The 24,579-nt window shown below is 49.2% G+C and overlaps 1 protein-coding gene across 2 annotated transcripts; it reads left to right on the top strand.

Annotated features, from left to right (window-relative positions):
* The first annotated feature begins 33 nt into the window (after positions 1-33).
* On the top strand, positions 34-24,150 carry Kcnj5 (potassium channel, inwardly rectifying subfamily J, member 5). 2 transcript variants are annotated; one of them, XM_005378542.2, is made up of 4 exons: positions 34-248; positions 13,579-13,742; positions 15,733-16,671; positions 20,032-24,150. In XM_005378542.2, the coding sequence occupies exons 3-4, from the start codon at positions 15,735-15,737 to the stop codon at positions 20,364-20,366; spliced, it is 1,272 nt and encodes a 423-aa protein (XP_005378599.1). In that variant the 5' UTR covers positions 34-248; positions 13,579-13,742; positions 15,733-15,734; the 3' UTR covers positions 20,367-24,150. The 2 variants fall into 2 exon arrangements, with proteins under 2 accessions (XP_005378599.1, XP_005378600.1); XM_005378543.1 differs by having other exon boundaries at positions 34-138.
* Positions 24,151-24,579: the final 429 nt, after the last annotated feature.

Raw genomic sequence — 24,579 nt, forward strand, 5'->3', positions numbered from 1 at the left:
GAGAGAGAGAGAGAGAGAGAGAGAGAGGCGTGAGCGCCTCCGATCTCGCTGGAGAAAGGGAGTGACTGAGGCCGGGAGCAGAAGACAGAATGCTTTAGTCACCTCTGCCTGAAGACGCTGGGCTGCAGCACTGGTCGGGTAAGGGGCTAGGGAGTCTCCCCAAAAGCCTTGAAGGCCCCCCTGCACCAGCTCTAAGGGACATCCCAGAAGTTAGCATCAGTGGGACTTGGCAGCTTTGATCTCAACAAGTAAGTTTCTGCTTTTCCTCCTCCGCTCTCCCCGGCTCCGGCTCCCGGCTCCTGAGGGAGGATGGACACTTGGCCGTGGGGTGGCGGGGTCGGGGGCTGGGCGTTGGTTGCAGCCTTTCACAAGGAACCTGTCAGAAGAAAAGGAAAAGCTCAAGGAGGGTCCAAAGTGCACCAGGAAATTAGAGATGTCTGTGGCCAGCCAGCAGCTGCCCTAGGGTGGGGAGTCCCTCCTCCAGAGGACTGTAAACATCTCTGCTCCCTAAGCTGGAGAACCTGGGGTTCTCCCTTTCTAGGAGGATGAGAGACCAGGGTCCTGGGAAGAGGGCAGGAAGGGCCGTGACCCCCTGGGCAGCAGCTTTACCTTCCCTGGGAGGAGAGGGGGCGGGTGGGGCCGTGATTCCCTTAGCCTTAGATCCTCAGCTTAATCTTGCTCTCTCTTTTAAGTCTGGCCAAACTGGGAAGGCCAGCTCGTTGTTTCTGCCACCTGTCAGCCTGGGCCATTTCCTATGTGACTCCCTTTTTCTTTTGAAACACCTTTTACACTGCTCCAAAGGCTCCCGGGACAAGGATGGGGCTGAGTAGGGGTGGCCTTGTTCCATCCTCCTCACCAGGGCTGCGAGCATCTCTTCCGACTGCCGCTCTGACATCCCTGCTTCTGTCTGTGCCCTTCCTCAAACAGGGCTTTCCATACCAGGCTGTGAAACAGACCTGGGTCAGTGCTGGCCGCTCAGACCCTGTCTGTTTCCAGACCCCCCAAAACAGGGGATGGGGCTTATTTACACCCCAGCGCTCTTCCAAGAGCCCTTTCTAACACCAGATAAGGATCAGTGGGAACGAGCACGTTTGCTAGTACTTTATTCTCTTTTAATCCTCTTAACAACACAGATTACCACCTCATTCTACAGGTGAGAAACAGTAGCCCAGAGAGGCGGCTTAACTTGCCCAAGCGACACAGCTTATAAAGGGAGATTCACACCTGGGTCTGACTGCAAAACATCTCTTGTCTTCATCATAAGCAATCTGTGCGTTCTGGGGCTTGCTAGTTCCCCAAACCCTTTCCCACGTGAGGAAGGACAGTGAGGAGCTCCTGAGGAGTCAAGGTGCTATGCTAGGGCACTGCGTGAGTTAATCCTGACCCCATTCCTGTGAGGCAGTGAGTGCTCCTGTTTTATGTATGAGAGGAAAAGAATTTGGAGCGCTAAGCGGCAGTGCTATTACCCTCTAAACCCCCGGTCCTCTGGCTTCACATGAGGGGCTTTCCATTATCAAAGAGCAACCCTGCAAGGCTTCTCCCCGCCCCAGCCCAGTGCCTTTTGCTCAGAAGTAGGTGAAAATCCCATCAGCTGGTGTCCTGGACTCTGAAGAGAGCAGAGTGAATGCTCTGGGATCAGAAAGAAGAGCCCTGGCTTGAGCTCTGACATGAAAAGCTTGGTCAGTTTCACCAGGGTTGTAAACTTCAGAGCCAACCCCAGGCAAATCATTTTGCTCAGAGATGAGGGGCACGGCCCTCAGCAGGGGTCCTGGGACACAGGCTGTGTGCTCCTGGGAAGCTCAGCACCAGGGGCACCATTAAAAGAAAGCAAATTTCACCTAGAGAACTTGCCTGCACACTCTCCACAAGGCCCAACAATCCCCCCTGGACTTCCTACCTAGCTGCCCAACAGAAAGGAAACCCACCGCTAAAGACGGCCCTTCCAAGAGCCACTGGGTGCTGCTGGCATTCCTCACAGGCAGCATTTCTTAAGAAGTGTGTCTGCATTAAACAGAAAATGAGTATTCCATCAGGAAGCAGTTCAGCCGGAGGATGCTCGCTCTGCTTGGGCCTGCCCAAGGCAGCGCTGCCTCCCCTGGCTGAAGTCAGACCTCAGAGGGATCCTGCACATGGGTCCCCCTGAGCCTTCCGCCACCTCCGCCCACTGTGGGTCCAGCAGACACATCAGTGTGGTGAGCACAGTGCTCTCTTGGTCTCTCTGCTTCTAGCAGAAGGCTTCATAGCTAGCAAAGTCTCATGAGGGCTCTCTGCAAGGGCTTGACTCGGCTTCTTGTCAGAAATTCTGAGATTCTAAAGGTTGTTCTGGTCACCTCTGATGTAGTCACCCCTGCAGGGGAGAAATGACTAGTGTCCCTTTTCCAGTCCCCGTTTGCTCTTACAATGACAGGATTCTGCCTGCCTTCTGTGGGCAAAGCCACCAAAAGCTATGTGGCCCATCCATGCACTGGAAAACTACATTTACTTCTGGTTTTTGTTTTCCAAACAGTTCAGTGGCCACTTATTTGATCACATAGCATGCAGGAATAATTAATTTTTGAAGACCTTGGAATGTGGTCATTTGGGCAGGAGATTCATGTGGTCATTCTCCATTTAGGAGAATGTTAGCAGAAGCTTGCTTGCATGTTCTGCTCCAATACTGATTCAATTTTAAGGCTGGGGGTGGGGGATGACGGAGAGGGTGCAGGGGGTGGGGACAGGAATCCATTAGGTAGTTCAAGGGGGCTGTTTCTACATTAAACTTTTCACTGTGTGCGAAGCTCAGAGCAGTCTCTGGGAGCTGGCAGCACGCCTAAGAGGGGACCCTTGTCAGATGACTACTGAGGCTGTTGCAGGCATGGAGGATTTTTTCTGCTGTTTTTTTCCTAAGAACAAGAAGAATAGGAGTTCAGGCATAAAGGATTGTAGGGAGGCATTGAATAAAAATACCTGAATGTATTGTTTCAAAAAAGATTTGTGAAGTGGCTTTCCTTGAAATAATTTTAAGTAGAGCAGACAGCTTCCTATTGCTGAAGGAGGGGTGGAGGGGCAGTGTGGCCGCTGCTGCAGCCTCTCTGGTTCCTCCTACCTTGACATTCTGATAAGGAAGCTATTCTAGTCCTGAGAGCCCAGGATGCCTGTACGCCTTGCCAAGAGGCCTGTTAAGTTAAATGTCAGAGCCAAACCTTTAACACATGACCCTGGAGTTCTAGGCTGGGGTGTAAATGTTAAGTTCGATTTTCATTCCAGGACAGCCTAGCTTGGGGGCAAAGGTAGGGGATAATCTGACCAGTTGGCAGGTGGATCAACCCATAGGGTGGCCAGAAAGTGTGGTGACAGAACATCAGAGGAGAGCGGGAAGATCAGGATTGTGATCTCATTCGTGGCTCTTCGAGTTGGTTGTTGGGGCTGTTGTGCTTCTCACCCCTACATGTTCTCTTGCATTTCAGGCTCCCTGTCTTACCATCTGGGAGGCCCCAATGCCATCACCTTATACCCCTTCTTGGGCTCAGAAAGGAAAAGGAGGGAAGATTCTGGGGGCATCTCAATGCTAGCTGCGGCCCAACCCTCTGAGAATCTTATTCTCAGATTCTGCCACCTCCCACCCACCACAGGCCACATTGGGCCTTGAGCACTTGGAACGTGAGCAGAGTGCAGGATTCAGCCCAGAAGAACAAGCGCATGAGGTGCTGCCCTGCTTCAAGAAGGTGACCATCCCTCAAGGCTAACAGAAGGCATAGGAGTCCAGGCCCCAGGGCCCTTTATTAGATGAACACAAAGTGTTCCTCATATTCTTTCACAAAAGTATTTGGAGCCCCTACCACAGGCTAGACCTTGCACAGGCACCTGAGATAGAAGGTTGGATCATTTGCGCACTGCCTGCCCTGACCTTAGGGGAAGGCAGACCTGCTCAGGAATAAGTTACAGCCTCGGAGACAAATGCCACTGTGGATAGGCACAGAGGTCCACAGGGAGTGGTGGTGCCAGGGGAAACAGGAAATCCCTCCATGGGACTTTGCAAGACAGATGTGCTAGTGATCATACCAGGAGGTGAGAGCACAGGTTAGACACAGGCAGTTGGAAAGGAGATTAGAAAGGCCAAAGTGGAGAATGCATATAGTGTATATAAACAGAATCATACAGTATGTAACATTTTACTCAACATAATTACTGAGATTCATTCAGGGGTGTGTGTGTGTGTGTGTGTGTGTGTGTGTGTGTGTGTGTGATTGCTGGATTGCTGGGTAGTCATCCATAGAGTAAATATACCATAGTTTATTTAACCATCTACCCATTGAAATACATCTAAGTTGTTTGCAATTTGAGGCTGTTATGAATAAATTGTCTATGAATATTTCTATACCTGCTTTTGTGTGAACAGAAGTTTTCATTTTCTGGGATAAATGCCCAGAAGTGCAATTGCTGGGTCAAATGGTAGTTGCATATATTTTTTAAAAACTGTCAAACTGTTTTCCATAGTGACTATACCATTTTACGTTGACACCAGAAATGGACAAATGATCTTGTTTCTCTACATCCTTGCCAACGGGTAGTGTTGTTGCTATTTTTTGTCACTGTTTGATAACTTACTCTGGTTTTAATTTGCATTTTTCTAATGTCTAAGGATGTTGGCCATCTTTCCAAGTGCTTATTTGCCTTCTACATATCCTCTTCAGGAAACTATCTTTGGCCCACTTTCTAATTGGATTAGTCTTTGCTGTTGTTTCCACTGAGGTTTTGGGAGTTCTTTACATATATTTTATACTAGTCCTTTGTCACGTAAGTAGTTTGCAGGTGTTTTCCCTCACTCTGTCATTTGCCTTTTCATCTTAACAGTATTTTTCAGAACAAACATTTTCAATTCTGATACAGGTTAATTTATCAGTTTTTATTTTTACAGATAGTGCTTTGGTGCCAAATCTAAGATCCCTTTGCTTGCCCTAGATCTTGAAGAGTTTCTCCCACTGCTTTAAATGTATATATCTATATCTATATCTATATCTATATCTTATATTTAAATCCATGATCCATGTTGAGTTAATTTTTGTGTAAGGTCTAACTCTGTGGTCAAGGTTAATTTTCCCCTTATGGATGTGATTGCTCCTTCACCATTTGTTGAAAAACCTACCCATTCTTTGTTGAATTTCTTTCGCATTTTTGTGGAAAATAAGTTGAGCATCTTTGTTCCATTGATCTATGTGGCTGTCCTTCTGCCAGTATCACATATTATTGTATAGTTTTGAAATTAGGAGACTGATTCCTTCTACTTTATTCCTTTTTCAAAATCACTTTATCTCTACGAATTTCTTTGTCTCTCACTATAAATTTTAGAATAAACTTATCTCTGTCTATAAAAAAAATCCTGTGGGATTTTTGGCAGGAACTGCTTTGAATCTGTGTGTCACTTCAGGGAGAGTCTACCTCTTTACTACATATGGAGTCTCCTGATCCATGAACACAGTATGTATCTCCATTGGTTAGCTAGCTAGCCTTTGATTTCTTTCCCCATCATACTGTACTTGGCAGTTCTTTTTGCACTGCCAGGAAATGACTGTGACCTTGGGCATCAATTCATTTCTCAGACCTTCAGCTCACCTTCTAAAAAATGGGTCTGATAACATCTACCTTGAATCAACATGAAAAAGGTCAAACACAGCACAATGGAAGTGCCCAGTCGGAAGTGTTCAGGGACGCAAGTTCCCTTGACTGGTTCTTTCATTTGCTTTCTTTCCTACTTACATTGTATGTCACGGTCACCCTCACCGCTCCTTCATCCTTTGCTTTTTTATCCCCTTTTTCCTCTCAACCACTTACTCACAGTCTCCTGTTCACTTTGTCTCTTATTCTCACTGGCTAGCCTGTTTCATTAGGTCTCTTGTGAAACTTTCCCACTCATCCTTCATGGGTTTCTGGCCATCCCTTCTCTGCTTTGCCTAGATTTTGAGTGTTACTCTGGGGAAAGCCAGCCTGGGTTAAGTCCAGATCAACAGCTTACTGGCTTTGGGGCAGTCAGCTCTCTCCTGTGCTGCCAATTCCCTGTCTACAAAGTGAGGTAAATAATAACTACCTCATGTCTTCCCCTAAGTGACTAAATAAGTTAATATGTGACAACATTTAGAATAACATCTGGTCATGGGATGCCCCTAAATAGGTTTCAGCCATAATTATTGGGCTTAGACCTGGATTCTTTCTCCTTCACTCATCCCTTTACCTCCCCTCACATCTCTTCCTATTTATGTACATATGAATGTATTCAAATTTGTATCATCTCACTTTCTTGCTGTCATCTCTTCCACATTTCTATGTCACATTCTCTAATGATCACTGCTAAATTGGCAGCAGCCCAGGAAATCTCTCCCAGGGGCCACGGAGAAGATACAAGTGGTTTTCATTTTGATTTAACTATTAATCCCCTTTATTCTTTAGTGCAGAATGCATACCAGGTGGGGTTAAGATGAAGACAATGTACTAGAAGGATGCTGGGAGCTTTCAAAGAGAAGCAGGCTTAACACAGGAAAGACAGTAGACAGACAGGTACAAATGTGGAGAACACAAGCAATGAGTTAATTTGATTTTCACGCCGCTTTATTCATGATTTTTCATGTCTTCTGCAGAGGAGTGAGTGGGTAGATGTGGATTGTACCAGTGAACCATAACTAAGACCCAATGAGAGCAGATATAAGGAGCCACGAGTGGCCCCCAGCTCAGCAGGGAGGGCCACGAAATGTTCTACTGGAAGGAAGTGGACCACGCAGACCAGCAACCTCAGCTGCAAAGTTAGGGGTCTGCCCCACAGATGCTCCACTCAGTGATTAATTCCCTAAAGGTCTTCACGTGTGAGTGAGCCCGCCAAGCCTCCATTCCACAGTATGAATTTAGCCTAACCTCTGCAGAATATGTTTGGACCCACTTCACTGTGCTCAACTGGATCTTGTAAATATTGTCTTTTTATCCTGTACTATCTCCAGAGAGCTGAGCTCCCCAAGCCAAATGCCAGATCTGCCTGCCCTGTGTCAGACAAAAACTCTGTCTTCCTTGAAGAACCCCCACTTAGGACTTCTCTCTCTCTGCCTTTTTGTCTTTATCATGAGCTCTCAATGTTTTTACTTAATGACAAAGTAGCCATTGGATTAGTCCACAGGATTTCTAATCAGGCACTTGTTTCTTTCCAGATACCAGAAAAAATACAGGAGGTTTTATTGCTCCCTTAGAGTAGTGGGGGGCCAGGCAAGGGTGCAATCCGACAGAGCTGCAGTGGTCTCCCCTTGTCTGAGCTGCCCCTCACTCCAGAGGCCACAGGCCCCACTGCAGTGTGGAGGTCAGGGTCCCCGGTAGGCTTGTTAAATCTTTTGTTGCTTGTGTCGCATAAGACTTCACAGTTAGGATTTCTGTGTCTACAATGCCAGCATCCCAGGAGGGACTGAGCCAGCCTTTCTGTGCCTCAGCAGGAGTACTTCTCCAGCTGTGAGACAGGAGCACTAGTGTAGACATCTCCTGAGCCAGCCCAGGAGTTCTAAAGAGCCCAAGAGAGCTGCAAATCACTGTTATTATTCCATAATAATAATTCTGCATGATAGTCATACCAGTATTATGAATTCCTCATGTAACCTTCAGGTTAAGAGGGCCAAGTACATTACAGTAGAATTTGGTGAGATAGAATTTTCTTGATAAAATGGCATATCTTTTTTAAACATATAACTCCCATGAATATTTTCATTTCTTATGTAGGAGACTCAGGGTGGGAAGCTATGGAGCAATGTGGAATTTAGAGAAAAGTATGTGGCCGGGTGAACTGGAATTATCATTAGAACCAAGCTCCCTGAATTCCGGTGGACAGGAAGTAGAGATCGGGACAGTGAGCTGCGGGGTCAGGCGAGGTCAGTCAAAGCCAGGTTCTGAGCTGAGCCATGTGGCCTAGGGCAAATTTGCTTTCTGCTCTGAACCTCAGTCTCTTTCTCTGTGTAATGGGTGTGTCACACCTGCCAACAGCATTGTTGAGATGGTCAGGTGAGTTAGCACACACAGGTAAGGCACTCGGTTTAGAGTTGTGTGTGGCACACGCACACACACACACACACACACATATACATTTCCGGGGTTTTTCTGCAAAGAAAAAAAATTCAGGGCAACCTGCTACAGGAGATGGATGGAGCACATTTTCAAAACAAAAGCAAACAGGCGTGGGGCATGCAGTGCAGACATGACAGGTGGTCCTAGAAAGCAGAATGCCCCTGAGTTAAAACAAGGCACAGCGGAGTGGCTCTGGGAGCAGCCTTACTCCTGCATCCCTATCTGCAGCCTCTCTGTTCTCAACCCATGCAGACAGAAGGAGTCAAATCTCCCCTCTGAGTGGCAGAGGAGGCCAGGCTGCAGGCCAGCAGAGCCCGGAGCACAGGGCGCCTGTGGGACAGGGCTGTGCGAGGCTGGTGTGGCAAGTCCCGTCCCCACCCGAGGAACCCTCGGCCTCACCGGCAGCCCAGCAGTTACAGAACGCTGTTTGCGGGGACAGCTCCACAGCGATGAAGTGTCCCGTCTGACGCCATCTATTTCTAGATCCACATTGTTTCTGGTTCCACATTCCACTGACAGCCCTGTGCCCTGCTGCCCTACTCCTGGTACAGGGTCCTCCTCACAGCCCAGGTTCCTTATCTACTCTGGCTATGGGAGCACTTAGGACAAGCCATTTCTGGGGCCCCTACTTCAAGCAGAGCTTAAAGGACAGTGTACTCCCCAAGCCCTGAGGAGCCCATGACAGTGAGTCGCAGCCTGGGCATAAGCACCAGCACCTGTGCTGTAAGCTCAGGCATGGCAGAGCTCCATGGCCCCATCACCCCACAATTCCCTAATGAGGATAACAACAACCTCCATCGCATCAGAGCCGGGAACCAGCTTGAGAGGCCACTCACCGCAACCCTCTGTCCTTATGGCCCTCCTCCACAAGGATTATGGCATTCACAGTCAGGGCTCTCCTCCTACTGAGAATATTTCTACCATTAGTGAGGTGGAGGACCGTGGCCATTGCCCAAGATATTGTTCTGTGCACCCCTCTTGCCAGGCGTGCAGGTGAGGTCAAGGAGGCAGCCAGGCGAAAGATGCATTTTAGGAGTAGCTGCCATCTGCATGCCCACGGGGACTGGGAAGGACAGACAGGCTAATTAGAACCACAGAGGCCGGGCGGCAGTGATGGAGTGAGCCACGCTGAGCTCTCTCTTTGCCATGGGAAGCATCCCAGGGCTTCCCCAAGGCCTCCTGTTTCTTGGGTCGTGGGTTTGACAGGCAGTGTCCAGAGCAGATCCACTAGTACAAAAAGGAAAGTTCTGAGGAAAATGTATTGGTGCTATTATAACCCTTAGCACCATGTTCAGCATAATTTAGAGAAAAGTCCAAAGTGTCCATGGGAGGAAAGCACTATGACTGAGCCTCCCAGCATCACATGCGACCAGTTTCCAATTGGTTACAAGGTGCGCTCAGGGTAGAGAAGCTTTACTTGAACCATTTGAAAAATGCACGTGCAGGAACCCCATACCTAGTGAACCTGAAATTGCTTTGTTAACAAGACTCCCAAGAATAGAAGGCATGGAAATGCCGGGGGAGTGAGATTCTGCCACATTCTACCCCCATAACACACCTGTGGGAGGGGGCTCACTGACTGACTGGTTGGCTGAATGGATGGATGGATGGATGGATGGATGGATGAATGAAGCCGTGTATGGATTTCTCTGGGCATTCACACCTACCACTTCATGTGCTATGACCCAGACTAACTTGGGTACAAAAAAATAAAGCCATAGAATATCCAGGAAATTGACAGAATAGTTGCAAAATGATGCGAATGTTCAACAAAATACCTGCTGGGTTTTTAAAATATGTTACTACCAGGCTCTGTGCCTTTGAACCTCAGCAAACACTAAAAAGAGTTTTGTTTTAAGGTTGGTCATTTTGAAAACCTAGAACACCTACTTCAAGCAGAGCTTAAAGGACAGTGCACTCTCCAAGCCCTGAGGAGCCCATGACAGTGAGTCGCAGCCTGGGCATAAGCACCAGCACCTTGGCTGTACTGATTGTTAAGATACGAAAAAGGCCAGCCCTTCCCAGTGTTTTGGGCACAGGCTCTGGGGGCCGGAACCATGGGTTGACTCCCTGTCCCCAGGAAGAAGGGCCCCCTTTACCCACCTGTGTTGCTGCATTCCTGGGATGGCGCCTCTGTGTCCCCTCTCCTCAGCCCCCTCCTGGCTTCTCTGAGTCCCAGTTTGTGCCTGCATTTTGGAAGAGGCTTGTGGCTCATCCCCATGCCGGTGGAAGCCATGGGACACCTGGGTGGAACTAGGTGAGAGTTGCATGTCCAGCCCCAGTATGGACTTGGCTGAGCACCTGAGGTGGAGAGGGGTCGCAGAAAGCCCCCTCAGTCAGGTCACAGTCCCAGGCCAAAGCCCTCTGGGTCCCTGCTGCACTCTAGGGCTGCCAGTGTCCGAGGTGCTCAGGGTGTCACCAGCCCGGGACTTCCTCTCCACTCTTCTGCCTCATGAGGGCGGAGGAGCCAGGGGAGCCACAAGTAGGCCTTTGAGGGTAGGGATGATGGTGGCAGGTGCAAAGGAAACAGCCCAGCCTGGGCTACCAGCACAGGCTCTGCCTGGGTGTGAAAGAGGGAAAGTCTTAGATAGTCATGGTTGGGCAATGACGACAAGGAAGATGTCTGTGTGCATCCAGTGATGGTACGGTCTGCACCCAGATGCTACAGAGCGCTGCCTGTTTATACACACTGTTCATGCGCTTTTTGTTTCTCTTTCTCAGCAACTTTCCTACCTCAGTACTATTATCATCTCCATTCCACAGATAAAACAACTAAGACTCAGAGAAGTAACTTTCTCCAGATTGCCTCAGCCCAAGGGAGAGCAGGTGCCTGGGGAATCTGAGGCCACAGGCAGCTTTCCCAGCCATGCATCCAGAGTCCCTTTCCACAGTGTCAGAATTTGGTTCTTTTCGGTTGTAGGACTCAAGTCCCTAGCACCTTTCTGGCTGTCAGCTCGAAGCTGTCTCAGCTCCGAGAGGTGGCCGTGCTCCTTGCCATGGGCCCCCTCCATCTTTAAAACCAGGGAAGGAGAAATTTGCCTGTCAGCTAATTTTTCTAGCGATTCAATCACCTGCTTCGGTGATTCCTCTGAAGGGCTTCTGTGCCAGAGCCAGGCTCACCCCATCTGTCCTTCCTTTCTGAGAGTCAGCTGTGCCACAGAACAGGACCCAGTCACAGGAGTGCTGGTCCCATCCCCAAATCCCCGGATTTTACAAGGAGTGCTTATCAGAGGACAATTCTGCTGCCTTACGTGTGCCTTCTCCTTCTGAGGTATGCACTCTATTCACCTTTAATGTTTCTGCTGACCTTGACCTTGTCCTCAAGGGCACTGCAACAGCCTCCTCACCAACCAGCTTGGAGCGTTTTTGTATCTTAACAACCAGTACAGCCATGTAAATGTGCACACAATATCTCGAATTGATATGCAAGTGTGTCTTCCACCGCCAAGCTCCTTCCACGCCCATCCCAAGGCCCACATCTGGAGGATGCAGATGCTGACCCAGCATACATAAGACAGGACAGAGAAAACTGATGCAGACGTTTGGGACTCCCATTTTCATAGATAGGGAAGCAGTCTGAGACAAGACTCCCAGCCCAGTGCTCTCCCCAAGCGTGGCTCTGTCGAGCAGCTGTGCTGGGCTCCTGGCTTTCTGCCCTGTGCTGGGCAACCCTGGATTCCTCATGCAGCAGTCCATTTCGGTGGACGTCAGATTCACTCATCATCTAAAGTACAGCTCCCTTTGTCTCTTTTGAGTCTCTCTCCACTCGTGTTTAATATCAAAGGGACTAAGCCTCTGTGCTGGACCCGAAGCGCTGCTTCCCCAAGAGCTTTCATCTTGGCTCGGCAAGGCTTCCCACCCTCGTGCACAGGCGGCCGGAAGATGAAGGGTAACAGGTTGATGAGGTGTCATAGAATTTGCTCGAGTCACAGTCTTCTCTGGTGTCCTGCAGGGAGCAGCTGGAAGACTCAGCTGCCTCGGCCGGGCCCATGCCTGTCTTCTGCCTCTCTGTCGACACACACTTTTGCGCAAACTCTAGGTTCAAAGCTGCGGTGCCAGAACATAAACACCGGGAGGGCTGGGTCTGCATATATGATCTGCTCTGCTTTATGGCCAGCTCCTAGCACAAGGGCTGGACTGTGTAGTTCCTCAGTTAATGCTTGCCTAATGGATTGAAAATCTGATTAAAGGAGGCCATCTCCATTATCCCTGAAAATCTGTTTGGCTTGATGGGCAGGCAGCACTGGAGGATGTGGTTTTAGGGTGACATGTTGGTAACCCTTCAAAGAAATCTAGACAAGAAAGGCTCCATGCCAGTTAGCTCAATACATGCCCTGCAAATTGCACTGGACCATTAGAGGTATGGTTTAGACATTCCTTGCCCCTCTTTCTTCATCTTCAAAATAGGGCTAGTGGAATATTGCATTAAATTTAAATTCAAGGGGAGTTCATGAATATACTAATATAATAAATACATATATACATCAAGGATATGTTCTAAACAATGCAACATTAGTTGATTTTGCTGTTGTACAAACATCAAACATCATAGAGCATGACTTAATATAATATGGCTACAGTGTCCCTAGATGATGTAATTTAGTGGGATCTTCATTGTAATGCATTGACTAAAATGTCCTTTACTTTTCCCAGTACCGGGAATCAAACTCATGACCTTGTGTTTGCCAGGTAGGTGCTGTGCCGCTGAGCTAAATCCCCAGCCCAACTAAAATGTCCTTACCTGGCCCATGACTATGTACACTTATGCTTATATTTATGCATTTAAAAATGCAATCATATTTTTTCTGTAGATCCATAAAGGAGCAAAGTATATTATTAGGAATTTATACAAAAGCAAACTGAGGTCAAGCAAGTTAAGGTTAATTTTCTGTGGACTACGGAGCAAGTTTGTTGGACCCTGAGTGAGAACCCAAATCTTGGCCTGGAATGAGACAAAAATCACTTCTGTGCATGGCTCGAGTGAGCACGGAGCATGTACACCAACCTCAGGTCAGAAGGAAATGGCCTTTTCCTGTCTGCTAGACACAGAAAGTTTCCAGACCAGGGTGAAGGTGTCCTAGAAAACATCTTTCTGTTTCTAGTATAGCACAAGGGCTTCTCCTAGAAGAACATATGAGAGTATGTTTAAAAATAAAAAAGGAAACAGTGCAGAAAATCAGCAGAAAGCTGTTCTCTCCCAAGAGCTAAAGGCAGAAGAATACGCTCTCCCTAGTGCCCTGGCCCATGAATCACACACAGCGCTGTGCTGGCACCACCCAGTACGGATGGCCAGGCGCCCAGAAAGTGCCATCAAACCCTGCCTTACTCCCAACAGCTGAGCTCCCCAGGAGCATGGGGTCTCAGGCCCAGCAGTGTACCTCACATGTCTGAGCATCTCTGGTCAGGTTTGCAGTACAAAGACTCCTCCCCAGAGGCAGAGCAAAGTGTTGCTTGGGATTCTGCAGAGAGACCCACACCTTTTCCTCCTTGTTTCATTTATCTTTGTAATAGCCACGTGATGGAGCAGGGAGCAGGTGGCTCTGGCTGATGGATGTCTGAGACAAATGGTCCTTCACATGCCTCTTCAAAATGATATTCTAAAGGTCACCTGGAAATTGCCACAACTGCCCAGGCATCAAAGGAAAAAGCCTGCCAGAGACATCTGACCTCCTAGGGTGAGTAATATGGCCTTGGTTGGACAATGAGGGAGGGCTCGCTCAGTGGATTATAGAACGTTCACTGGGTTGCTCTATCAGGCAGACTTCTTGTTGATAATCTGTCCAGCTAAACTCACAGCTTGAGTAGCCCCAAAAGTGGTGGCATGGGAGCTCCCACAAACTATCCCAAGATGGGGCTGGCTGGGATTCCAAAGAAGGAAGCATTAAACCCAAAGCATTTCAGGGGAACTTAACATCTGGAGAGATATGGCTGCTCTCATAGTAGGTGGTAAGAAGAGGCAGGACCTACCCAGGCAGATCCATAGCCAGCCACAGGGGGTGAGATGGAGAGCTATGGAGGTTTACGAAACTCGGCTTAAGACCCAGGCTAGTTAAACCCTCACGCTTAAGCCAGGTAAACCTAATGCCAAACTCTACCACATGTCTGAAAATTGGACAGATAATAACTACCTGTGTAATAGCTTTATAGTAGGCTTAAATGAGCTAATGATTGTGCATTTCTTAGTGCAGTTCCTAGCTCTTAATGCTCAGGAATTTAGCTGCTGTTATTAATTACAGAGATTTTCATGGTCTTATTTAACTGCATTGGAGTCTTAAAGCATTCTAAATGGGTTTAGGCAGAATATCAGACAAGAAGAGTAGATGCGGTATTGCAGGTGTCTGGATATCTCTTTGAAGTCTGGCAAGTTCTCAAAGGAAAAGCTGTTTACACTCCTTTCAAAAGCCCAGAGACATGCACATCCTCCTCATTCCAATTTCTTGATGAATAACTGGATCAAAAATTTTAAGAGTGGATCTACCCAGCAATTTGTCGTTTTAGTAAGTGCTCAGGCAACCACAGACTCCCCACTCAGACAGGGAGAGCAACCACTTGGAGAACCAGACATATGCAGCCTTTTCCTTTGTGTCTGCTGCTAAAAAACCCCCGACAAAAGGAAGGAAGATGCCCAGGTATAAAAGAAAAATCACAGCATTTGAGCCAGGAAAGCAAGAATCTAAATATCAGCTCTTCCAGTTCTTTTTGTTTGGTGACCTGGATGTCAACTACCACTGTGGGCCTCTACTTTCTTATTTCTTCATTCAATTATTTAGTAAGTACTTTGAATGCACTGTACATACCAGGCTATTTTCTAGGTGTTTAGAATGTACCAGCGAACAAAACAGGCAAAAAATTATGTCATTTTGAGGCCAAGGCATAGTGACACTCCTCTGTGATCTCAGTACTCTCGGAGGCTAAGCAGGAGGATCACAAGTTTGAGCTCAGTGTGGGCAAGTTAGCAAGACCCCATCTCAAAAACTTTTTAAAAAGGGAGGAAGGGCAGCTGGTGACACAGCCCAGCACAAAAGTCCTGGGTTCAATCCCTATTAATGAAAAAAAAAATTAGCTCTGGGGAGAAATAATTAGAAATCAACGCAATACAGAGGCACACAGTTTATAATGAGGATTCCAGTCTTTAGTTCCATAAGTTATTGTGGTGATTGTAACACTATACATGGAACATAATAGGTATGTGATACATTGTTGCAATGACTTTTTTATTTTAAAGATTAAAAAAACTAACAAAATAACAGTGAAGACAAAATCAAAACAATACAAAAACAACAAAAATGATATATGACCTCCAAACAAAATGGTAGGAATTATCAATACCTATATATGGTTATCTGTGCAAACATTTTGAAGACAACATTGTGTAATATAATAACCACTGTTGATATCCTACCACCTTGTTTTGAAACAATATTTTTTACATTGTTCCCAGATAGCTTTAGCTCCTTTAAACACTTCTATGTAGTTTGCCCCAAAGCAAGAACGTGTAGGAGGAGCCAGGGACACAAAGGAGTTAGAAGAGCACATGACCCCTGCCCTTAAGAGTTCCCAGTCCAGGCCGCTCTGCGGAGCATGGCCCAGACGAGCCTCAGTCTTGCGTGTCTGTGACTCTCAGCCGTCACTCATGATGTTGTCTCTTAACCCAATGTATCCCAGCCATGGCTGGTGATTCTAGGAATGCTATGAAGCAGGACATGGAGATTGGAGTCACCCCCCGGGACCCCAAGAAGATCCCCAAACAGGCCCGCGACGACGCGCCCCTGGCCACGGACCGCACACGCCTGCTGGCCGAGGGCAAGAAGCCACGCCAGCGCTATATGGAGAAGAGCGGCAAGTGCAACGTGCACCACGGCAACGTGCAGGAGACCTACCGCTACCTGAGCGACCTCTTCACCACGCTGGTGGACCTCAAGTGGCGCTTCAACCTGCTCGTCTTCACCATGGTCTATACCACCACCTGGCTGTTCTTCGGCTTCATCTGGTGGCTCATCGCTTACATCCGGGGCGACCTGGACCACGTGGGCGACCAAGAGTGGATCCCTTGTGTGGAGAACCTCAGCGGCTTCGTGTCAGCTTTCCTGTTCTCCATTGAGACCGAAACTACCATCGGATATGGCTTCAGGGTCATCACCGAGAAGTGTCCAGAGGGGATCGTCCTCCTCCTGGTGCAGGCCATCCTGGGCTCCATCGTCAATGCCTTCATGGTGGGGTGCATGTTCGTCAAGATCAGCCAGCCCAAGAAGAGGGCGGAGACCCTCATGTTCTCCAGCCACGCAGTCATCTCCATGCGGGACGAGAAGCTGTGCTTCATGTTCCGGGTGGGCGACCTCCGCAACTCGCACATCGTGGAGGCCTCCATCCGAGCCAAGCTCATCAAGTCGAGGCAGACCAAAGAGGGGGAGTTCATCCCCCTGAATCAGACAGACATTAACGTGGGCTTTGACACCGGGGACGACCGTCTCTTCCTGGTGTCCCCGCTCATCATCTCCCATGAGATCAATGAGAAGAGCCCCTTCTGGGAGATGTCTCGGGCCCAGCTGCACCAGGAGGAGTTTGAGGTGGTGGTCATTCTAGAAGGGATGGTGGAAGCAACCGGTAAGACATTTTGTCCTCCTCAGGTACATGATCCCCTCACCCTTCCCGGGAGCTTAACCCACAGTGCCTCTGAGAAGTGGACTGGGAGACTCCAGATGGTACAGGCAGCCCATCCGTTCCCTGTTGTGATCTAAGGGTACTGTTACTCAAGATCAGCAGCTAACCTAGGCTGAACCTCCACCTTCCAGGCCTGGTTCTAGACTTTAAACATATATCCTGTAATTTGGTGCCTTCCTACACCCCTGTAAGACACAGACACAGCAGGTGCTACTGAGTCAAGAGCCAGGATGCAAATCGGGCCAGGGGACCCCAAATATGGCATTCACTTCCAACAGGCCATCACACCGCCATCCTGGAGCACACAACCTTGGGAAACCTGGGAGGATACAAGGGTGAGCTGGTTTCATAAAGCAGGACTTTACCACATCTGTACATAGTGTGAATCTCATCATCAAGAAAAGGGCCAGCATTTTCTAAACTCAGGTGATTTGCACAGTCCTTTTTGGGGACCCCTATGGTCCAGACCTGGCAGAGTCACTCTTCCTGTGCACTCCTGTCTGAAGCAGCAGGCCTCTCGCTCAGCATCCTTCCTGTTGGTTGGCTCAAGAAACCAAGGTGTGCAAAAGCCCTTCCTTAGAGAAAACCCAAACACATTCACATATACTGGGTAGATGCTTGCTTTGTGGCCAGCTTGGCCTCCCCTGCTCAGCTGCCAATTCTCACAGGCAGCGGGGAGCCAAGAGCCTCATTCCTCAGCCACACACCCAGGGGATCTCTCCAAGGAGCCCAGGGCATGAGGGTGCCTGAGTTCTGCTGTGAGCACACACCCAAGCCCTTCATCAACTCTTGGGGCCCTGCTTCCTGGACACGGAGCCCTCTAGCAACTTCCTATACCCCGCTTCTTATTTCCTTTCTTACTTTCCCTTTTTGCATCCGGCAGACGGATCAGCAGGCCTGACCCTAACAGGGCCTTATCAGAAACCCACCCGTGCTCCGAATGTGGCACATTCTTTTTGTCTAATTTTTGCAAACAATATCAGTCTGGCTTCAGTCCATACTATAGATCTGGGTGCTGAGCCTCAAACAAATCTTGCAGACAGTGAGTGTTCACACTCAGGCCCTTCACTTACAAATCTAAAGCTCTTTCTGGAGTACCACACTGGCCCCAAAAATGTCAGGCACCTGTCACAAAGGTAGCCAGTCACACCTGCCTGGCCTTTGAAGCTGGTTGCTGCGTGGGGAACTCAGGCCCTCCATATGTGTTCCCTCTTCAGAGCCAGTGGAGCTGACCAGGGGAGTGTGGTGCAGGGTAATGTCCTGGGGCTGCAGAGACTGTGCCAGAGGGCACTGCTTGGCCATCTGCTGGGGGCTGGAGCCTGGTCAGGCAGCATATGGTGGTAGCCACAGGGGACCCTGGGACTGAGGACAGTCAGGACACAGGAAGCTGCCTCCCACAGAGCTGAGGGCTCCCAGGTCACCTTGCCCTTGGTGAGAGTCAGGATCAGAACAGAGGCTGCTTCTGAGGGAAGAGCTCCACTCTGAAGTCACAAAGGGGGATCAGGTAGAGATTTGAAGGCAAAGGAGAAAGCCATGCCTTACCTTCTGCAGCAGACCCAGCACCCCTGGGCCCTCTGGCTCCTCCCCTCACATTTCCCTACAGGCTCGCACTGAGCCACCTGAACTGCTTGACCTCCTCCCCTCCCACGGGCTGGGCATCCTGTTCTACCCACTGGAGGGGACAGCCATGGAGATCAGCGAAGGAGACCATGGGCTCACATCTGTTCTGACCCCCACAGCTTGAATGGTTGGCGAGCTTGCAGAGCCAAGCTTGGGTGTGAATTGAGGGCTGGTTTTGAATAGCACTGCTCTGCCACAGCAGTACCTGAGTCATTTGGGCAGGTGGCTTGACTTGTTGGCAGAATGAGGCAAATCAACTTCATGGCATTGTTGGGGGGATTAAATAACTAAACAGGAATGCAGGTAAAGCACAGGGCCAGACACGACACGGGGACAGTCCTTGCCAATCTATTGACAGTGACAGAATCTCAAGCAACGAGGGGTCTGGTGATCGGGCAGCCCACTCAAGCATCCCTAGAGGAAGGACAGGAAGAAAAGCCAGAAGAGGCCAAAAGGGCTGCCCCAAAAGCCCCTGCAGAGGCCATGCCAACTGCAAGCCTGGGCCAGCTGGTCAGCGCCTAGCTTGTGTCTCTGTGCCTCTGTGAAGCAGAGGGTGGCAGTGATGGGTGAGGACAGAATGGAGAGACTGGGTCCATGGAGGTGACCTGTAAGGGCAGAGAACAGGCCACAAGCCCTCTGCATGTGGGGTCCTGGGCTGTACAAGCCCTGGGCCACAGTTAGGTGGGACACAGCCTTTGACCTAGATCTGGTTTATGTGACATCCCTCCCAGAGAGGCCCTTGGTAGAGGCCACAGAAGGCTTCCCCTGCATTGTCCAAAGAGCACTAGCTAGTAGCTTCCTCAGCCAGAAGATTAAACAGGAAGCTGGTTTCCTATGACCCTGAGCACAGAGGTTCCTCATCCATAAACAAAACTGTCCTCCCTCTCAGTAGAGAAAGAAATGCCTAAACATACACAGGCATGGCATGGGCTGTGTGGAGCAGGAAAGGAGGCATTGGAGTGTCCCCAAACCAAAAAGCCAAGCTCATGTGTGTGTGTGTGTGTGTGTGTGTGTGTGTGTGTGTGTGTGTGTTTCCTCTGCACTGTGTGTGCTTATGTGTGTATGTGGGCATGTGTATGTCTGTGTGTGTTCATGAGTGTGTAGGTTTCTGTCCGTATGTGTTTACCTGAAACCATCCCTCCATGTTCTAAATGCCTGTCACCTCCTCTTTGTTCCCTCACTCTAAATGTATCTTTCAAATTTTTCCTATCTCTTCCTGTCTCAATCTTCTAGACTTGAATGCTGTTCTCAGGAACCATATCCTTGCCTCTAATTTAGGTTCCTAAGAGTGTATTCCAGAGTCTTGCATGTTTATTTCTAATTGTATGCCCTTACCATATTTGAGTTCTTCCAAATCAAAAATGATGTCTTATTCAACCTTCTACCTGAGATGCTTAGCACAAATTAAATGTTCAAAAAATACTGGATGGATGAATGGGTGGATGGATGGGTGGATGGATGGATGGATGGATGGATGGATGGATGGATGGATAGATGGATGGATGGATAGATGGATGGATGACTGAGTGGATGATTGGATGGATGGATGGATGGATGGATAGATGGATGGATGGATGGATAGCTGAGTGGATGACTGGATGGATGGATGGATGGGTGGATGACTGAGTGGATGACTGGATGGATGGGTGGTTGCACCTTAATGCATGTGTTTTGTTTCCCCAGGCATGACTTGTCAAGCACGGAGCTCTTACATGGATACAGAGGTACTCTGGGGTCACCGATTTACTCCAGTCCTCACCTTGGAAAAGGGCTTCTATGAAGTGGACTACAACACCTTCCATGATACCTATGAGACCAACACACCCAGCTGTTGTGCCAAGGAGCTGGCAGAAATGAAGCGGGAAGGCCGGCTCCTCCAGTACCTGCCCAGCCCTCCCTTGCTCGGAGGCTGTGCTGAGATGGGGCAGGACGTGGGGCAGGATGTGGAGGTTGAACAAGATGAAGAAGATGAGGCTGAGGGATTGCATGGATCCTGGAAGACCAGGGGCTCAGTGTGAGGACTGTATTTTCTCCTCAACCTCCCTTCACTGGCTTCCCTGAGCACAGGTACTGCAGAGCCCAGAAGGGAGTAGAGGAATTAGCTGAGGGTGTGTTTGGAGGCTCAGGAGTTGTCAGGGCCTCATGGGGAAGAACCACATATCTAGCTCTCACACCTCACAACATATGGCTCTTCAAGCAAGTGGCCTCCCATCTGGGCCTTGGGCAGTACTGTCTCCTCTCCCAGCACTGGCTTAGGGCCTGGCCAGGATGGAGTTCTCACAGCAAAAGTCACAAGGTGGCATCTATCTTCGTTCTGCCAGCTGACCTCAAGTCACCCCCTCCCTGGGTCTCACAGTTCTCTCCATGGCTGACACCTAGAGAGGGCTATGGGCCCTGCCCCTCACTCCCCTGTCCTGGGAACGGTTGTGAATTCAGTGAAGAGGGGCTCTCCTGGGTGGATGTTTAGACCTCTGGTGTAAAGACGAGCTCTAAGCACCCTGGTGGGTTACAGATGCACATCATGGAGGTGATCCCTTTTAAATCTGAGGTCAAGAACCCTGTATGAAGAGCTCCAGAGTGCAGGGCCCTGTTCATCTCTTACTGTCTGCCAGCTGTGTGTGTTTCTCCTTTACTGTGTTCTGTGTATCCACTGTGATCTCCTGGGCAATTGGCCTAATTAGCGTGAACTTGGGCCACTGAGGACCTCTGGGGACATGCATGGTGGCCATCACAACCACGTCCAGTCACACTGTGCCCTTTATCTTCCACCAAGGAAGAACCTCAGCAGCCGGGTTTCTTGTATGCTTTTTTGGCCCAAGAACCTCAAGTACTTCTGATCTCTGTCATTTTCTTGCACAATCTCAGAGAGCCTGTGATGTGACCCTGGGGTGAAGCTGAGCTCCAGAGGACCACAAGAACCAGATGGCACTGAGAGAGGCAGAGAGGAAAGGGAAGCAGAGAGAAATGAAAGCAAAAACAAATTGTAAAATCGCCCCACTTGTTACCCAGACACTCTGAACTCAGGCCCAACACGCCTTGTCCTTCAAGGTAAAGAGTAGGATGTGAAGCGGAAGTGACAGATGACTATAGATGCAGCCCCCTCATCAAGTCCCAAGGTCTCAGGCTGGTGCAGAGAAGGCCTCATACCTCACTCGCACAGCCTGGCCGGGATGGATAAGGGCAGGGCTACCTCTCCCCATACCGGAAACGGGAGGCTGAGAGAGGAAGTGGGAGAATTGGAGAGGGGGTAAATGTTAAGGGAAAAGGAGTAGAGAGGAGCCTTAAAATGATTAGCTTCAGAGACAATTCTGTTCTGGAGGATGGATGGGCAGATTGTCAGGTCAATAAAGTATGTGTGGAGAAAGACAGGTTTGTGATTAGCTTGCCCAGACTTGGCAACAGAGTTCGCTTGTTCCCAGGCACAGAATTCTGCAGGGCCCTACCACAGTATCCCTGGCTCCAGACTGGCCTGTGAATTTGGACCACCTTCCCTGGGAACCACAGTGAAACAGGAGGGAAAGGCAGAACAGGGGAACAACTTGCAGACCTCAGACCCAGTTCCCCTCAATCCGGGCTTCCTAGGGTCTAGGGCTGATGGGAAGAAAGTGCCCTAGTTAGAAACCCCATTGTGTGATGATTACACTCTAGGGGGTGTCTTCATTCCTGGCACCTTTGCTGGATCTTGAGAAGTGGGCTAGGACAGTGGTGGCCAAACAGGGGTCCTCTTGTCAAGGCAGGCTTCAGGGTGGTAGTTGCGGACCTCCTTATTTGGTGAAGCAAGTCATGCAGGGAATGAGGAACAGGCTGCCATCCCCATCAAAAGAAACAGAAACAGCCAGTGACCGTACCCCAGTTGGTGAGCTGCATGCAGTAGGGGTCTAGGAGAGGGGCCCTTGCTGAGCCTGGATGCCTGGTGGGGAAGAGGCTGCCACTGGAACTCCCCAGTGGAGCTAGCACTCAGATCCTGGTTGGAGCTGAAGATTCTCACTCAGAACTGGTCCGTGCCCTCAGGACGCAGCCCACACTGAGGTGGCTAGAAAGGGAGGGCAGTCACAGAGGAAGCTGGCCTTGGGGCTGCACAGTGGCTTGGCTCCTGTTTCATATCCACCTCCATTTACAGTGTGAAATACCCCCAACTGGCCAAATGAGTCTCTCTCTAGTTCTCTACTACTTTATCAGTGGCCTCCATAAGCCAGGGCCAAATCCTACCTCTCCACCAGCTCTAGAAGTTTCAGAAGCTGTCAAAGACAAAGGGATGAAAACACCCTATCCTAAAGCTCCTTGGTAGACCAGAGTTGATGTACACTGGAACTGTGAAATGCTAATCCCAGTGTGCTCATTCTGGTTCCCATCATGGCAACCTAAATGTAGGAAGACTATCCTTCATAGCCCAAGGAAAATTTCTTCAAGACATTTTCTACACATTCTTGAATAACCGTAGACTTATTAAATACAAAGTCTGATGGTGGCTCACATTTCAGTGGATCACTTCCAAATCTGCTCCTGCATACAAGCCACTTGATCTTTCTTGCCTGGCTCTGAGCCCACATAACCACAGATAGGCCACAGAAGACTGAGTCAGGCTTTAAAATGGGGTCACTGGTGATTCCCTCAGACCTCAGTATCTCCAGAATCCCAAAGTGATAGCTCACCTGTTAGAACCTGAAAACTTGAGGAGCTGAATTCCTGCCTTAACTCTCCCGTCCTTCCTCTCTGGAGACATCTCCTGTAGAGACAAGTCGAAGGCAACTCAGAAGCAGAGAAGCTCTCCCTGATTCTCCTCTTTCACCATGTTGACACGATTATCCATGGGATCCTGCTCCTGAGCCAGCACAGAAAAGGCTTCGCCCACCCTTCCCCCTTCAGATGCTGCTGCCACTTACCCCCTGCACAGTCAGGGAAGCCCCCATTCCCTTCCACTCTTTGAAGCCCCCGCTCTAGCAGGCGACCCTGGTGGAGAAGAACCCCTTTCTGTCTGTGAAGCACCTTCCCCGCTGGCCACCTCACTCAGAGTTCTTACCCACAGCCTACCTTCCAATCTGTCTTAACTCGCACCTTGTGTGAGGTCTGACCCACAGACACTTAAATCACCCCTATTAAAGTTGCCAAAAAGCAAAAGTTACCCACTGTCTTCTAAGACTATGTCCCAGAAACATCTCTGTGTGCACCACGGAATGGGCAAGGAAGTGGCTGAGACTTACACGTGACTCTCAGAATGCCGCAGAGGACCTCAGTAACCCCTTGTTACCAATAAGCCTGCCCGTAGCGATTCAGAGAGGTTCCCTGGTTTACTTAAGGCAGCAGATAAGAGGCAGGGCCTTGGTGCCAAGCACCTCCCAAGCAACCATGGCGGGGCCATCCTGCAGACACGCTTGCTGGGCTCAGGCCTCAGAGATAAGGAGAGTCCCATCTCTCCCTCCGGCAGACACAGATGTGCGTGCTGTGCGTGGAGTGCAGCTTCCGTCCACCAACAATGTTCTCCCAGGACAGGACAACTGGGAAACACATTTTACTTTTCTTCCTTTTCTAATTTTTATTTTTATTAATACATGTTTTCAGTACATTATGGGAAACACCTTTTTCTGAGTCCCAGAGAATTGATGAGCTGTGAAAGAAGATTAGACAGGGAAGAACTGCTTTCCAGGGGAAGCCACGTAACTCTGTGGGGCTTGGTTTTTGCTAATGACATCTTAACCTGCTGTGTTAAAGCTTGCTCCTCATGCAGGATTTGTCAATCTTCTTAGGAAAGAGACACCACGACACTGCCAAAAATTCACCCAATAAAGTGCACCTGGCCTTCTGGAACTCTTTCCTGTGTAAAACAAGTAGCAATGGTTTCCCATTCAGATACATTGCCAGACTGAGCAAACTCCCGCCTCACTCTTGTTAATCTAAAAACGCGGTATCAGCGTCTAGCTTGGCACCTAGGTGTGTGTGTGGGCACAGGTGGGAAGGACAGGCCTGGACAGACAGTGCCACAGGGGGTGGGGCTCAGCCTCCGAGGAAAAAACACAGATCAAGAAGGCAGCAAAGGCCGAGAGTGCGAGCAGTCCACGTGGTTGGTGCATTGGATCATTCGTTCTGCCCTAAGTAACTGTCACCTGCTCTTTAATGTTAAATACTCAGAACCCACATCCTCTAAGTAATGAGTCATTTAAAAATACCCACTTCTTTTGAATAACTTCCAAAAGACCCTCTGTAGGGAGCCCCAGTGTAACAGTCTACATGCAT

The sequence above is a fragment of the Chinchilla lanigera genome, unplaced genomic scaffold, assembly GCF_000276665.1.
Source record: "Chinchilla lanigera isolate Chin_1 unplaced genomic scaffold, ChiLan1.0 scaffold00011, whole genome shotgun sequence".
Lineage (NCBI taxonomy): Eukaryota > Metazoa > Chordata > Mammalia > Rodentia > Chinchillidae > Chinchilla > Chinchilla lanigera.

Coding starts and splice junctions, on each gene's coding strand:
- Kcnj5 (XM_005378542.2), top strand. CDS start 15,735: ATGGCTGGTGATTCTAGGAATGCTATGAAGCAGGACATGGAGATTGGA. Junction 16,672..20,031: donor AGGGATGGTGGAAGCAACCG/GTAAGACATTTT, acceptor TTGTTTCCCCAG/GCATGACTTGTCAAGCACGG.